The following is a 13261-nucleotide window of genomic DNA, read 5'->3' on the forward strand; positions in this document are numbered from 1 at the left end:
AGCTGGCTTATATTTTGCCCACCGCCTCTCTTTACAGGGTGGCAAGCAACGCCCAGGCTCCACCTGTGGGCAAAGTGCCAGGGTCCGCTGATATGGCGGCTGAAGACTCCGCTGGGTGCCTAAATTCAGAAGGCAGCTTCGAGCCCATGACCACCGGCAACGAATTCCTTGACAGGGCCCTGGTCCTGCACCTCAACCACTGCAATCGCTTGCTGCTAGTGAGTGTGAAGACGTGGGTTTTGTCGCCTGGCCTGGGTCTGTCCTGGTCTTTTTAAAAATCAGAGTCTCCCCGTGGACGGGAAAGGCGTAATTTGGTGGTTCATTTTATTTATCTGCTTAGCAAATTTATACAGCCACCCAACTCGTAATTAAAAAAAAACACACCGTAAAACCAATAGAAAACTTAAATGCATAAAAACCCAAGATAGGGAGAGAACAAATCCAGCTGCTTGCCGGCTTCCCACGGGAACCCCAAGGTTGGTGAAAAAAAACAGCAATTTTGAGGGTTTTCCGGAAGACAAGCAAGGATGGGGCCAATCTCCCCTGGGGAAATGGTGTTTTGTTGAGTGGGGGGCACAGCAGTAAAAGCCCACCCTCCAGGTCCTGCCAGATGGAACTCCTGAGAAGATTTTCAGTGCCTTTGAACGGCCACTGAATGAATGGTTGTAAATTGACAATTACCTTTAAATGGATCTTAAGTTGTGAAATATATGGCGTGCAGGGAGTCCTCGGCTCACAACTGTTCATTTAGTGACCGTCCAAAGTTTCCATGACGCTTTAAAAAGCGACTTAGGATCGTTGTTTTTTTTCACACAACCGTTGCAGCATCCCCCGGGTCACGTCGTCAAAATTCAAACCGACTCATGTTTATGACGGTGGCCATGTCCCGGGGCGGGGGTTCCTGTGAAGTAGGGAAGTTGGATTCGCTTAACACCCGTGTTCCTAACCAACTGTGTCAAGAAAAGTTGTAAATTGAGGCAAAGCTCACTTAACAACTGTTTCACTTAGCAACAGAAGTTTTGGGCTCAGCCGTGGTTGTCAAGTCGAGGACGATCTGTAATAATTTTTCCACGTCTGCCGCAGTAAAATGATAACGTGCCAACCTTTTTGGCCAATGAATGCCTGGTGGGGCTTTGGACAGCTCTGCTGGTTTTGCTCATCCTGACTTTTGCAGAAGGGTTGCCCGTCTGCCACCCTGGCATCACCTCTTCTCTCCTGACCATCTTTTGCCGTGTCTTGGTTGATAGAAGCTGGGCAACTTCGGACCTCTCCGCTGCCAGGAAATGTATGCTCTGGACAGGCTGGGCAGAGAAGTGCAGGTCCTAGAGATGGCCAGTCGCCTAATTGTGGACCGAGCAGGCATGGCCAGCACTGCTGAGGAAGGTAGGACAGTGGGCACTCAGGAGATGCATCCGGAGATGGCATACCCGTATTTCTTTTAATTATTATTATTATTGTTGTTGTTGTTGTTGTTTTAGAACAACAAAACAAAACACAGCAAACATTACACACATACACACGTAATATATCCTTTTTTGTTAACAGCAGTTTGTAACATACTCTTATTTCTTGGGAAGAGGGGATCAACCCTGAACAATCAGAACACATTGGCAGAATATCCATTTTCTCCTGGAAGAAAACATACGGAGTGTGTGTAAAAGAGCCGAGGTGGCGCAGCAGTTAAGAGCGCAGTACTGCAGGCCACTTTAGCTGATTGTGTTCAGCAGGTCAGCGGTTCAAATCTCACCGGCTCAAGGTTGACTCAGCCTTCCATCCTTCCGGGGTAGGTAAAATGAGGACCCAGATTGTTGGGGGCAATGTAAATATATATATATATATACATTGCTTACTGGTGTACACCACTTAGAGAGTGCTTGCACTTAAAGCGGTATATAAGTCTCATAAATAAATAAACAAACAAACAAACTAAGGCAGGGGTGGGAAACCTTGACTCTTTTATGACTCGTGGTCTTCGACTCCCAGAATTCCTGAGCCAGCATGGCTCAGCTTGGAAACCTCTCCCTTTCCCCTCAGCATGGCTGGCTCAGGAACTCTGGGAGTTGAAGTCCACGAGTCATAAAAGAGCCAAGGTTCCCCATTCCTGAACTAAGGGATATATGAAGGCGTCAAAAAAACACAATAGGGATATTTCTCTTTCCTGGTGGAATTTGCTTTCCTCTCACTTTTGTTTACGGGAAGAACCTACTTCCTTGGGACTGTTATTAGCCATGCCACTTTTCCCGTAATTCCATGTGGCAGGCAGACTTTTCTATTTTTTCCTTCCAAGGGTTCATCTATTATTTTATACACTCCTTGTATTTGTTGTATACCTAATATCAAGATACTTTAAAAAAAAATATTTAGAACCAATTTTGAGCTAGGTGTTTATGACCTCAAAACTGCTAGCCAATCTTATCTTGATGCACAGCCGTTTTCCAGTACAGACCTGAATAAGCTACTTTTTCCCAGATACAAGCTGAGAGTGTAGCAGAGGAATAAGGCGCACCTTGATGATAAAGTGGCGTGTATTTCCATTGATACGAATAATTCATATTTATAGTGGAGCGCAGTGGTTCACATGATTTAAGATGCTGAATTGGAGCTTAGCAAGCCCGTGTTTGGGAACAGAATGCTGCTAGGTAGCTGGGCTGAGCTCCCATCATTTGCTCCAGCTCCTCAATGGGTACTCCCATCGGACAATGGAAGACGTTTCATAAAATCAAGGCTGTGGATGGAGGCCAAGACCTTCCTTTGGGCGGTGATGGGATAACCAGAAGTCTTAATTGTGGGCCTTGTTTCCGTTCTCAGCGGTACAGTTCTCAACATGGAAAGAAGGCGTTCTCTCTTTCTGGGACCGTTGTGTGGCCGTCCCTAATGTGTATACCTGCTCCGTAGAAAAGTTCATGCAGAACTTTAAGGCTGAGTACGCGGCACGCATCAATGGCCGTCAGCCAAGTTTGGCCGATTCAGGTGAGTGTATTTTTTTACAATTCAAAGCAATTCGTGGTTCCTCTGCTTATTTCTCTCTCTTTCCCCTCTCCAGATTCTAGATTTTCAAGCGGAGTTGTGCTCTTCTGCTCTGAATCTAGTCTGCCATGGAAGCATTAGATCTACTTTGGGAAGCAGGACATATGCACTTCATGAGAGTCACACGGGAAGGAGAAATAGCTCAACTGCTAGGCAGCTGTTTGAGTACCAATAGTTAAAATATTTGTAGCTTAGGGTTGAATTTTGAGGTCCTTGGTGCTCTCTGAGCTGGACTGTTTTCTTGCAGACATTGCATTACCCAGCTAAGTAACATCGCTGATCACTGATGTTACCTAGTTGGATAATGAAACATCTGCAGGAAAACAACCGAATGCAGAGAACACCAAGGACCCCACAGCTTCCTTCCCCTCTTTTTTTGGAGTGCTCACAAGAAACTGCTTGCATTATTTTATTTATTTTTTGCCATAAGGGAGCGAATATTTGGGATTTTTTTTAAGCTAGGACTACCAAAGAGCTGAATTATGAGCCGAAGGCAACATTTTACACTTTCGTAATGAATTTCTTTTTTATGAGCAAGATAGGCACAGCCAGAGAAGTAGCCAATTTGGCTTTTATAGAGGAATTATCTTGAGGATAACTTTGAAGTTTCTCTTCGACGTGGTGTTATTTCGACAACACTCTCCAAGTGTATTGCTTCCCAAAAAATAATGTTTCATTACCTATAAGAAGCATGTGAGACCTTTTTCTCTTCTTTGTGTGTACAGCTGAGCCATACAAGTGATCCTTATTGACCCCAATTGGGTGACTCTACTGCTAATTGATGCAGTCGTTAAACAAAAAGACGCCTGCACGTGTGCAGCTTAGGGTGTCTGTCTGTCAATCCTGCCAGCAGTTAAGTGAATCACTGTGGGTTGTTAAGTGTAGTGGCACATGACTGTGACTTGAGATTTCTTCTTGGCTTCCCTACTGACCTGGCGGGGAAGATTACAAATAGAGTTAACCATAATTACAGGATGCTGCAAGGCTATAACTGCGAGCTGGTTTGCCAAGCATTTCCATCGTGATCACGTGACAGTGGGGACACTGTGATGTTGTAACTTTGAGGACTGGCTATAAGACTCCTATTTTACTGCTGTCGTAATTTCCAAGAGTTGCTGAATGAAACGGTTACTAAGTGAGGAACTAACTGTACTTGTTGGATGCTGTTAGTTTCGAGGTGTAAGCAGGTGGATTCACAATCATTTATGCATTTTCGATCCTACTCAAGAAGCAAATATTCCATTATTCCTAAGGGTTTATATTTATTGCATGAGTTTATCAAAGAGCAAATGGTGGATTATGTATTACAGGGAGTCCTCAATTTACAACAGTTCATTTAGTGACCATTCAAAGCTACAACAGCTCTGAAAAATGTGATCCAGGATCATTTTTGGACACTTATGACCATTGCAGCATCCCCATGGTCATGTGAGTCACATTCGGCTGCATGAAAACTGACTCGCATTTATGACGGTTGCAGTGTCCTGGGGTCACGTGATCCCCTTTTGCAACCTTCTGACGATCAAAGTCATTGGGGAAAGCCAAAATCATTTGACAACCATGTTGGCAACTTTAGAATTAATGCAGGGTGAAGAAAAGTCATAAAGCGGGGTGAGGAAAGTCATAAAGTGGGGCAAAACTCACTTTAACAAATTCCTCACTTAGTGACATAAACATTGGGCTCAGTTATGGTCGTAAGTTGAGGACTACCAGTACTTGGGGGTCTCTTCGGGAAGTTGTAGAATTCTGTTCCTAGAAATGAGAGACTAATGCACGGAATACCCGTGTGTGTGCACCTCTTCCTGTTGCAGTGTGTGTAAAGCTGGTGGAAGAACTGTTGCAGTACAGGCTGCCCAGGCGTCAGGGGAGCTGTCAGGCTCAGCAGGTCACCCTCTTCCAATATTGGAGCCATTTTGAGGCCCTGCCTGTGGTTACACTGGACTCCTACATCATGGAGCTGGCCGAAGAAGGTATCGTGTGTTCAGCTACATTACAATGGGATGGGCAGCCCTTTTGCAGCTGGGGGCCACCAGGGAACAGTCCAATGGTCCCAAAGAGAAAATAATGTATTGCTGAAGTTCAGTGTTTATTCTGTGTTTCGGTAGCTCTGTTAAAGCAAAAGCATCCAACCTTGCCAATTTTAAGACTTGTGGCTGGTGTAAGGACCCACCCCACTTTGCATCTTAAGAAGACAGAACTCCTGGAATATTTCTTCCAACAGGCATCTTTATTAAGAGAAAATGGTTGCAGGCGTTCTAGACAGGACTTGGGGGCCAAGCGCTATGGTTCAAGGTTTTAAGGGGTTCCCAGCAACCCCACCCCACCCCACCATCCTTCCAGTGACAATCCCAGGCGTTACACTTCCACCCCCTTTTTCCTCACTGATGGCGGGAGACTGCAGAGGGGAGTAGATGAAAGCTGATGGCCCCATTGTTATGGTTAGTCCTTTTGGTGGTATCCACATTCAGTCCCTTCTGAAGTTGTACCGAAGGAAGTGAGGGCCATAAACCCCTTTGTTCACCCCCCCCTTCCCCTTCCTCGTATGACAGAATCCAGAGAGGGCAGAAATGGGGTTTTCCATAGTCGATAACTAGAGATGAAATATAATTGCATTCTGACAGCTGGGGAATTCTGGCAGTTGAAGTCCACAAGTCTTAAAAGTTGCCATGGTTGGATACCCCTGGCCTAAAGGTGCTGCGGAGGCGCCACAGACAACTCTCTTAGGCTACAAGGGCGATTCCCAAGTGTGCTTGACACCACTTAAGGGTGTGAGGGCAAGCTGATTTGCTTGTGTGAATAGCTGCCATCAATTAAATGCCATAAAAGTGGTGTGATCTCAGAAGTGAGAATTTTTAGCATGGACCATCTTAAAAGACACCTAGAGCAGTGGTTCTCAACCTGTGGGTCGGGACCCCATTTGGGGTCGAACGACCATTTCACGGGGGTCACCAAACAATGCAGTCCGCCATTTTTCCCCCCCTTTTTCTTAGCTGTGCTATTCCCTTTTATTCTACTGGCTTTTGAAAGCCAATAGAATAGACTCTCTTGAATAGAGTCTAATTCTATTGGCTTTCAAAAGCCAATAGGAATTGTCCAGGCTGTCTCTGCCCTGCTGAGCCCGCCAAAAGTCCCATTCTGCAAACGGTGCTGCACCAGTTGAGTAGTCCTCGACTTACGATCGGTTGTGTAGTCCTCGACTTACGACCGGTTGGGGGTCGCGGCATTAAAAAGGTTGAGAACCACTGACCTAGAGGGAAAGCAAAAGGATTGGGTTTGTGATTTCCTCAGTTGGACTATTATCAGCTGCTTTGGGCAAGATCCAACTTGAATCATGCTGTCATTAATACCAATGCTTGTTTTCTTTAATTGGCCTGCAGTCCTGCTAGCACAGAACCTGAATTCGGATGACCAAGATGTGGTCTTGAAGGCCTTGAAGCGAGTTCCCGAGAGCCGGCTACACAAGGATGGGCTGAAGGCTTTGAGTTTGCTTCTTGTCGAAGGAAACACCAAAGTTATTGGAGCTGTAACAGCACAATTACGCAACCTATCAGAGAAGCCCAGTTTTCGGGAGCGGGCAAGTATTTAACATTTTTACCAGGTCATTGGAATAGATAGACGAACAGATACCTGGTTCCTACATGCAGCCATATTACACATTCTTAAAGGAAACGTTTTCTGGGATTTTTGGTTTTTTTTTTACGATAGGCATTTGATTGCTGCAATTTCTGGAGATGGGTAGACTTGTGCATTCGCTTTAGGGAGCATGTGGGTTGGGAGAATTCATGGTGTAGATCAGGGGTCTTCAAACTTGGCCCTTTTATGACTTGTGGATTTCAACTCCCAGAACTCCTCAGCCAGGCACGCGTGCATGGCTGAGGAATTCTGGGAGTTGAAGTCCACAAGTCATAAAAGGGCCAAGTTTGAAGACCCCTGGCCTATACTGTAAACCAAAACCCTCAGGTGTCTGGGACGTGCCTGGCTGAGGAATTCTGGGAGTTGAAGTCCACAAGTCATAAAAAGGGCCAAGTTTGAAGACCCCTGGTGTAGGTTGTATGATGGAGAGAGGACGGCATTTATAAAATCTGCTGCTCTCTATTCTTTATCTGCACAAACTTTCAAAGCCAAGGGTTTTAAAACAGATATAATGACACACATCACCCTAAAAGAGGAGGTTGCTTTCCTTGGAGGCCTAGAAGACTGATTGGTTTGATATTTTTCTCAGGCCCTTATCTGCTTTTTGGAGCAGTTGGAGGACGAAGAGACACAGACGCGGGTAGCTGCCTGTGCAGCTCTGGGCTGCCTTAAGGTGAGGGCTGATTCTTTTGAGCATAAATCACCTGTAACTCTGCGTCTTTCCCAATATTTATTGGCAGCTGCTTCTCAGAATAAATGTATTTGGTGGAGACAGCATTCGGAAGAAGCAAGATTTTGGAGGAGATTATTGTTTGTTTGTTTATTTATATGCTGCCCATTTCGCTATCTGGATGCCTTTGTTGGCCATCCTGTTCTCTCTGTAAGAGCTTTTAGAAGCTTGCAGATGTATTTGAGTCCTCGGCCAACTTCATAACGTGTCTGTGGAGCAGCCTGAACTGAAAAACAAACTTAGCACCCTTGGGAAAGATCCAGTTTTGCTTCTTTTTTTCTGTTGGGAAGTGTCCCCTCCAGATGTCTCTGGATACAGCCAGGCATAAGGGATCCATCATTAACTTAGGTCATTGGTCCCACTGTCAAAGTGTTCTACCTGTAAGGCAGCGGTTCTCAACCTGTGGGTCGGGACCCCATTTGGGGTCGAATGACCATTTCACGGGGGTCGCCAAACAACGCAGTCGGCCATTTTTTCCCCCCTTTTCCTTAGCTGTGCTACTCCCTTTTATTCTATTGGCTTTTGAAAGCCAATAGAATAGACTCTCTTGAATAGAGTCTAATTCTATTGGCTTTCAAAAGCCAATAGGAATTGTCCAGGCTGTCTCTGCCCTGCTGAGCCCGCCAAAAGTCCCATTCTGCAAACGGTGCTGCACCCATTGAGTAGTCCTCGACTTACAACCGGTTGAGTAGTCCTCGACTTATGACCGGTTGGGGGGGGTCGCGGCATTAAAAAGGTTGAGAACCACTGCTGTAAGGAATTCTTTTCTTGGTGTCCCATAACTGAAAACGGGGACTCCCAAGTACTGTAATTGGAAAGGTGGATCCTGATTGTCACCTGGGCAAGTTCCCCTCAGGTCCTTGAGGAATGATGTCATTTCCTCTATCTTTTCACTCCTCCAACCAACAGGCCAAGGAGAGCATTGAACAGCTGGTTTATCTGTGCCAAACTGACAAGGAAGCCGTGCGAGACGCAGCCAAACAGAGCCTCCTCATGTGTGGTAAGTCCACTTCCCTTACTTCCTTTCCAGACAGCCTTCATCTTCTTCTACCCTAGAAGAAGGGCTCATTGCTGGTGGGATGGAGAGCGTGGGGGTCTCAGTACACGTGGAATGATTTCAGTTGACTTGATACGAGCTCTGCAGTGCTTGGTTATAAAAGCCCTGTCCTTCCTAAATCTCCAGTCCTCCTCTTGATCTCTGCTGGTATCACAGCTGGGGTTGGCCTCCCACTGTATCACTACTACTCCTTGCTTAAGGAAAACTGGTGGCGCAGTGGTTAGAATGCAGTATTGCAGGCTGACTCTGCCCACTGCCAGCAGTTCGATTCATACCAGCTCAAGGCTGACCCAGCCTTCCATCCTTCTAAAGTCGGTCAAATGAGGACCCAGATTGTTGGGGGCAATAGGCTGACTTTAAACCGCTTAGAGAGGGCTGTAAAGCACTGTGAAATGTATATAAGTCTAAGTGCTAGTGCTATCCTGGAAAGAGAATAAAGGCACTTACGTAGTCCTTGCTGTTTTATTGTCCTTTGATAGATGGCACTGAAAGAACCCTCTGATGGGTCAGGACAGCGGCTGCACAGGTTGGGATCTCGTAGCTAGCCGGTTAGCTACCCTTCCTTGCCCCTGTTGCATGTCTAACCGGTGTCTCTTGTCCTGGGTCCCATCAGACCTGATACGGTTGGGTTTACGTCTTCACTGTGGCCCTAAGTTGTAGGCATCTTCCAGCTGTGCTTGTGTTCTGGCTCTGCACGTCTGTCTTTGTTGCATATGGAATGGCACGCTGGTTGAGGGACTCTGCCTTAATCCCAGATTAAAGGTTCACACAAGATGCTACAACTGACTAAAATGAAATTGGATAACTGTGTGTGTTGTGTGAATCTAATAACTGTCTTAGTGGAAGTGAACCACACTATCCCGTTAACCCTAAATGTGGTTTATTTGTTCAGGTGTTGCATGCGGTATGAACCCAGTAATTGTATTTTGTTCATTTGGGCTTAAGAGTTAGCATGTGGCGTGTCGCTAGTGATTGTTTGCCCATCGAGCACTGCATTGCCCATGCTGTGCAACCTTAGCTTGCCATGGCTTTTGGTAGGACCCCACACACTGAGAAGGTTCATCTAAAGTGGGATTCAGAATTTCAAACCACACTTTTCTTCCAGCCCAATAAAACTAACCCATTTCATTTTTTTCTTCATGAATCAGAGGAGATCATAAGTAAGGTTACTGTAGAATCCCAAGATTATTTCAGAGCCATTGACTGAGCCAAAGAAATAAGCGGTACTTGAATGCTCAGATATCTAGAACTCATTGAGGTCTTTCCCTTCTGCTGATTCCTGGTCTTTTTAATCAGAGAGCTCAATTCTTTTGAAGATAAATCACACCCACTTTGGGGGTTTGTCACTGGCCTGTCTATATTGTCCTAGACCTAGTTTTTGATTTTAAGGAAAGCACTTTTTTTTGGCAGTTCTTTCTGCTCAGAATATTTTGCATCTTTAAGAAGCTTGAATAGTTTGGCAGAGTAAAGATTCTTGCCTCATTTATTGAGGAGTGGGAGAGCAACAGGAAAATAGTCTCAGATTGGGGTACTTCCTTCAAACTGCATTGCCCCCAATTCTGACACCACCCCAAACGAAGCTAGTTTAAACCCTTGCCAAGAAGCTCAGAAACAATAGGGTGGAAATTCCCCATGCTTGTCAACGCTAGGAATACTGATCGAAGAGATCATACTTAATGAAAGTAAATCTGGATTTTTTTTCTCGTAACCTTGCCTGCTCTTTTAGGGTGTCCATTTGAAAGCCAAATCTGGTCCTTGGCTTGAGAAGTGCAACACGCTCATATCCTGGAAAATCTACCCAAGCTTCTGGTTGAATTAAATTTCACAGCTACCAGGATTTAAAAAAAAAAAAAAACATACTGTTTTATTAGTCTGCAAATTCTCCAAAGTTGTCTTCAGGGCAGCCTGAAAAGGTTCATGACACTAATTTCTTTCCAAAACACCCAGATACTTCAGAATTCGGAAAAGCAGCAAGATGGTTTAATTAATTAATTTAATGAGGACCCAGATTGTTGGGGGCAATGTAAATATATATTATATTATACACACACACACACACACACACACACACACACACACACACACACACTGCTTACTGGTGTACACCGCTTAGAGAGTGCTTGCACTTAAAGCGGTATATAAGTCTCATAAATAAATAAATAAATAAATAAATTTTCCCTGGGCTTTATTAGCCTTCCCCAATCTAGTGCAAAACCCCAAAATGATCAAAAGTTCCTAGGAATTCTGAAAATTGCTGCTCAGGTGTCTGAGAAGAACAAACACGGATGTAGTACTTAAGGGACAGTGAATAGGTCCCCAAAGGATGAGTTTGTACAAATTGAACAAAATGCTTGATAAAGGCCTTTAAATGAGAGATGTAATGTTGAAATCCACATGCTATACATGATCTGTTGCAATGTCTACCCAGCCATTCTGTGTTCTCTAAGTTATCTGCTTAGCATGCCAAGATGTCTCTTGCTGTGAATTTTACACACAAAATTCTCCGGCTTGTTAGCCCGATGATGTATGTCTCCCAACCATCCTTCCCGTGTTCACATGCATGTGGTCCGAAGAAACAAATATCACCATGGAACAAATTATAAACATATCTCCCCCTAGCTTAAACGTAAGAGAAAGGGCAGAAATAGTGAAATACATGATCAGCTGAAGGACTTCACATATCACATTATAATATGTTTGGTGGGGCCCCTCAAGCAAAATTTTGTTGTGACTAACGAGATGTAAGAATTAGCAGAGAATAAGACAAATCGGTAACAAAACCAAAAATATTTAAGAACTGAGCACATACTTAATTCTTAAACAAACACTTCCTTAAAAAAGAAGGAGTTTGACCGTCAACATTTACATTGTGAACAATTATTATACTTGGATCATGGTCCAGGGTCAAAATTCCAGCATGCGATTAGACCATTATATTAATTATAATTAATATAATTATATTATAAACCATGTTCCTGAAAAACTGCCACCATTTTGCCTGCAAGTGAGCAGCTAGGAAAGGAAACATCCAAGAAAGTAGGACTATTTTTTTTTTTAAACCCGGGTCAGATTTTTTTGTACACGGCCAAGAAAGGCAGATTTTTGCACGTGGCCTGCACGTGGCATGCCTGGCTGAGGAATTCTGGGAGCTGAAGTCCACAGGTCCTAAAAGGGCCAAATTTGAAGACCCCTGATTTACAGACTTGGTGTCCAAAGTCGAGGCAGAAATTATTCCTGATGGGCACCTGACTTCTGTCTATCTTTTCAGGGGACGATGGCAAGTCAGCTCATCGAAGGCTAGAAGAATCGCTGGACAATTTGCCACGGATCTTTGCCCCAGGCAGCATGGCTAGTACCGCATTCTGAAGGACGCAGCATAGATCCAGCTGCTGATCCTTCGTTGGGCACGGACCTTGCATGGCACAGAGCTTCAGAGGAGTCCTTCGAAGTCAGACCAGCCTGTCACAGAGTGGGCAGCTCTGTCACTTGTGGGGCAGGCCCACACCGCAGTATTAGCACCGCTGGCCTGCTGCCTTACGTGGACAAATGCCTTAGCTCGTTGGCTCTAGCAGCTAACAGGAATGTAAGGCACGGAGGGGACCCTCTCTGTGGTTTTCTCCTCCTACAGAAGCCTACTGAATTTGGAGGACGGTGTTGAACTGGGCATGTTATCATTAGCCAGGACCAAAATAGATCCCTTTCTGGAAAAAAAACAAACAAACCAGGAAATAGTGGGAAAGGCCATCTGCTTGGGAAGATGCACGTCGAAAGTCCTGCTTAATGCTTAACCTGTTCTTTTCTCCACTGTTTTTCTCCACCCTCTGGGACTGTGAATCTTGCAGGAAATTGGGGCCAGCTAGATCCTCTGTCAGTGCTTTGGATAAATTGCAAATTTCTCCTGGATTGCAAGGCAGAGAGAGAGAAGACACAGGAAAGAGTCCTTACTCCCAGCGAGGGAAGAGGAACCAATGTCTTTTCAATGACGATGCCATGGAAGATGGAAACGAAACGGGCGAAAGTTGCCTCTTCTTGTGCTATTTTAATATTTTTTATGTACATGTGTGTGTGTGTGTGTGTGCGCGTGTTGTGTGTGTGTGTGTTGGGGTGGGGAGGGAGGCAGCAGCCAAATGGAAGCAAAACGTCCTTTTTTTACAAAGTATCTATAAATTTATCTGTACATCTACATAGCTATAAATATATATATAGTGCTCTCCAACAATGGACGGAACAACGAAGCACTGATAACGGAACAACGGCAAGAAACATCGCGACTGCGCGCAAGAGAGAGAGCGTGGAAATGAACAGCAAACCGCTCAGGAGAACCTACGGGAAAAAGGAGGGGAGGAGGAATAGCATGGGGGGGGACTATGAGCTTGTGTTACAATCCCGGGAGATAGGAAAACAGGATCAAAGCAGCCTTGGGGCATGTAGTGATATTGGAGGCAGTGTGGATAATTGCCTACCCCCGCTCACAAAGGGAAGTGATGTCTGGGATGGTGGAGGGGTTACGAATAGGGAAGGAAAAAGGACTTGGGCTTCCAACCCGTTAACAACTAACGAAGCAACATATGATCGAACTCAAACTAACCATGGAACGGAGATAGATGCTGACGTGGGGCGTATGCTTAGGACTCAGCCCGATCAGCTGGGGCCTATGACGCGCTCCAGGAGCCGGAAACAGGCATTAAACAACGGTATATAAGACTCCCCCGTAGTTTGCCTTTTAACCCTGACGATGTCAAATGTATTTGACGAAAGCTTGGTGGATTAAATTTCTATTTTTATAGATATTCTCTTGGTGATCGTTATTATTT

At 45.0% G+C, this 13261-nt stretch overlaps 1 protein-coding gene across 8 annotated transcripts in view; it reads left to right on the forward strand.

The window, feature by feature from the left end:
- RIPOR1 (RHO family interacting cell polarization regulator 1) overlaps positions 1-12761 on the forward strand; it is a 91166-nt gene extending 78405 nt beyond the window's left edge. For 7 of the 8 annotated variants that reach the window (XM_039327632.1, XM_039327631.1, XM_039327630.1 and 4 more), the window contains 8 exons: positions 38-218; positions 1248-1383; positions 2809-2970; positions 4839-4997; positions 6405-6601; positions 7250-7333; positions 8300-8390; positions 11716-12761. In XM_039327632.1, the coding sequence (XP_039183566.1) occupies positions 38-218; positions 1248-1383; positions 2809-2970; positions 4839-4997; positions 6405-6601; positions 7250-7333; positions 8300-8390; positions 11716-11813 (1108 nt within the window). In that variant the 3' untranslated portion in view covers positions 11814-12761. Of the gene's footprint in view, positions 1-37; positions 219-1247; positions 1384-2808; positions 2971-4838; positions 4998-6404; positions 6602-7249; positions 7334-8299; positions 8391-8926; positions 8974-11715 lie in introns of all 8 variants that reach the window. The other variant, XM_039327634.1, reaches the window with a different exon arrangement.
- The last annotated feature ends 500 nt before the right edge of the window (positions 12762-13261 follow it).

Source organism: Crotalus tigris, unplaced genomic scaffold (genome assembly GCF_016545835.1).
Source record: "Crotalus tigris isolate CLP2741 ecotype Arizona unplaced genomic scaffold, ASM1654583v1 scf7180000024362.2655971311:6658466, whole genome shotgun sequence".
Lineage (NCBI taxonomy): Eukaryota > Metazoa > Chordata > Lepidosauria > Squamata > Viperidae > Crotalus > Crotalus tigris.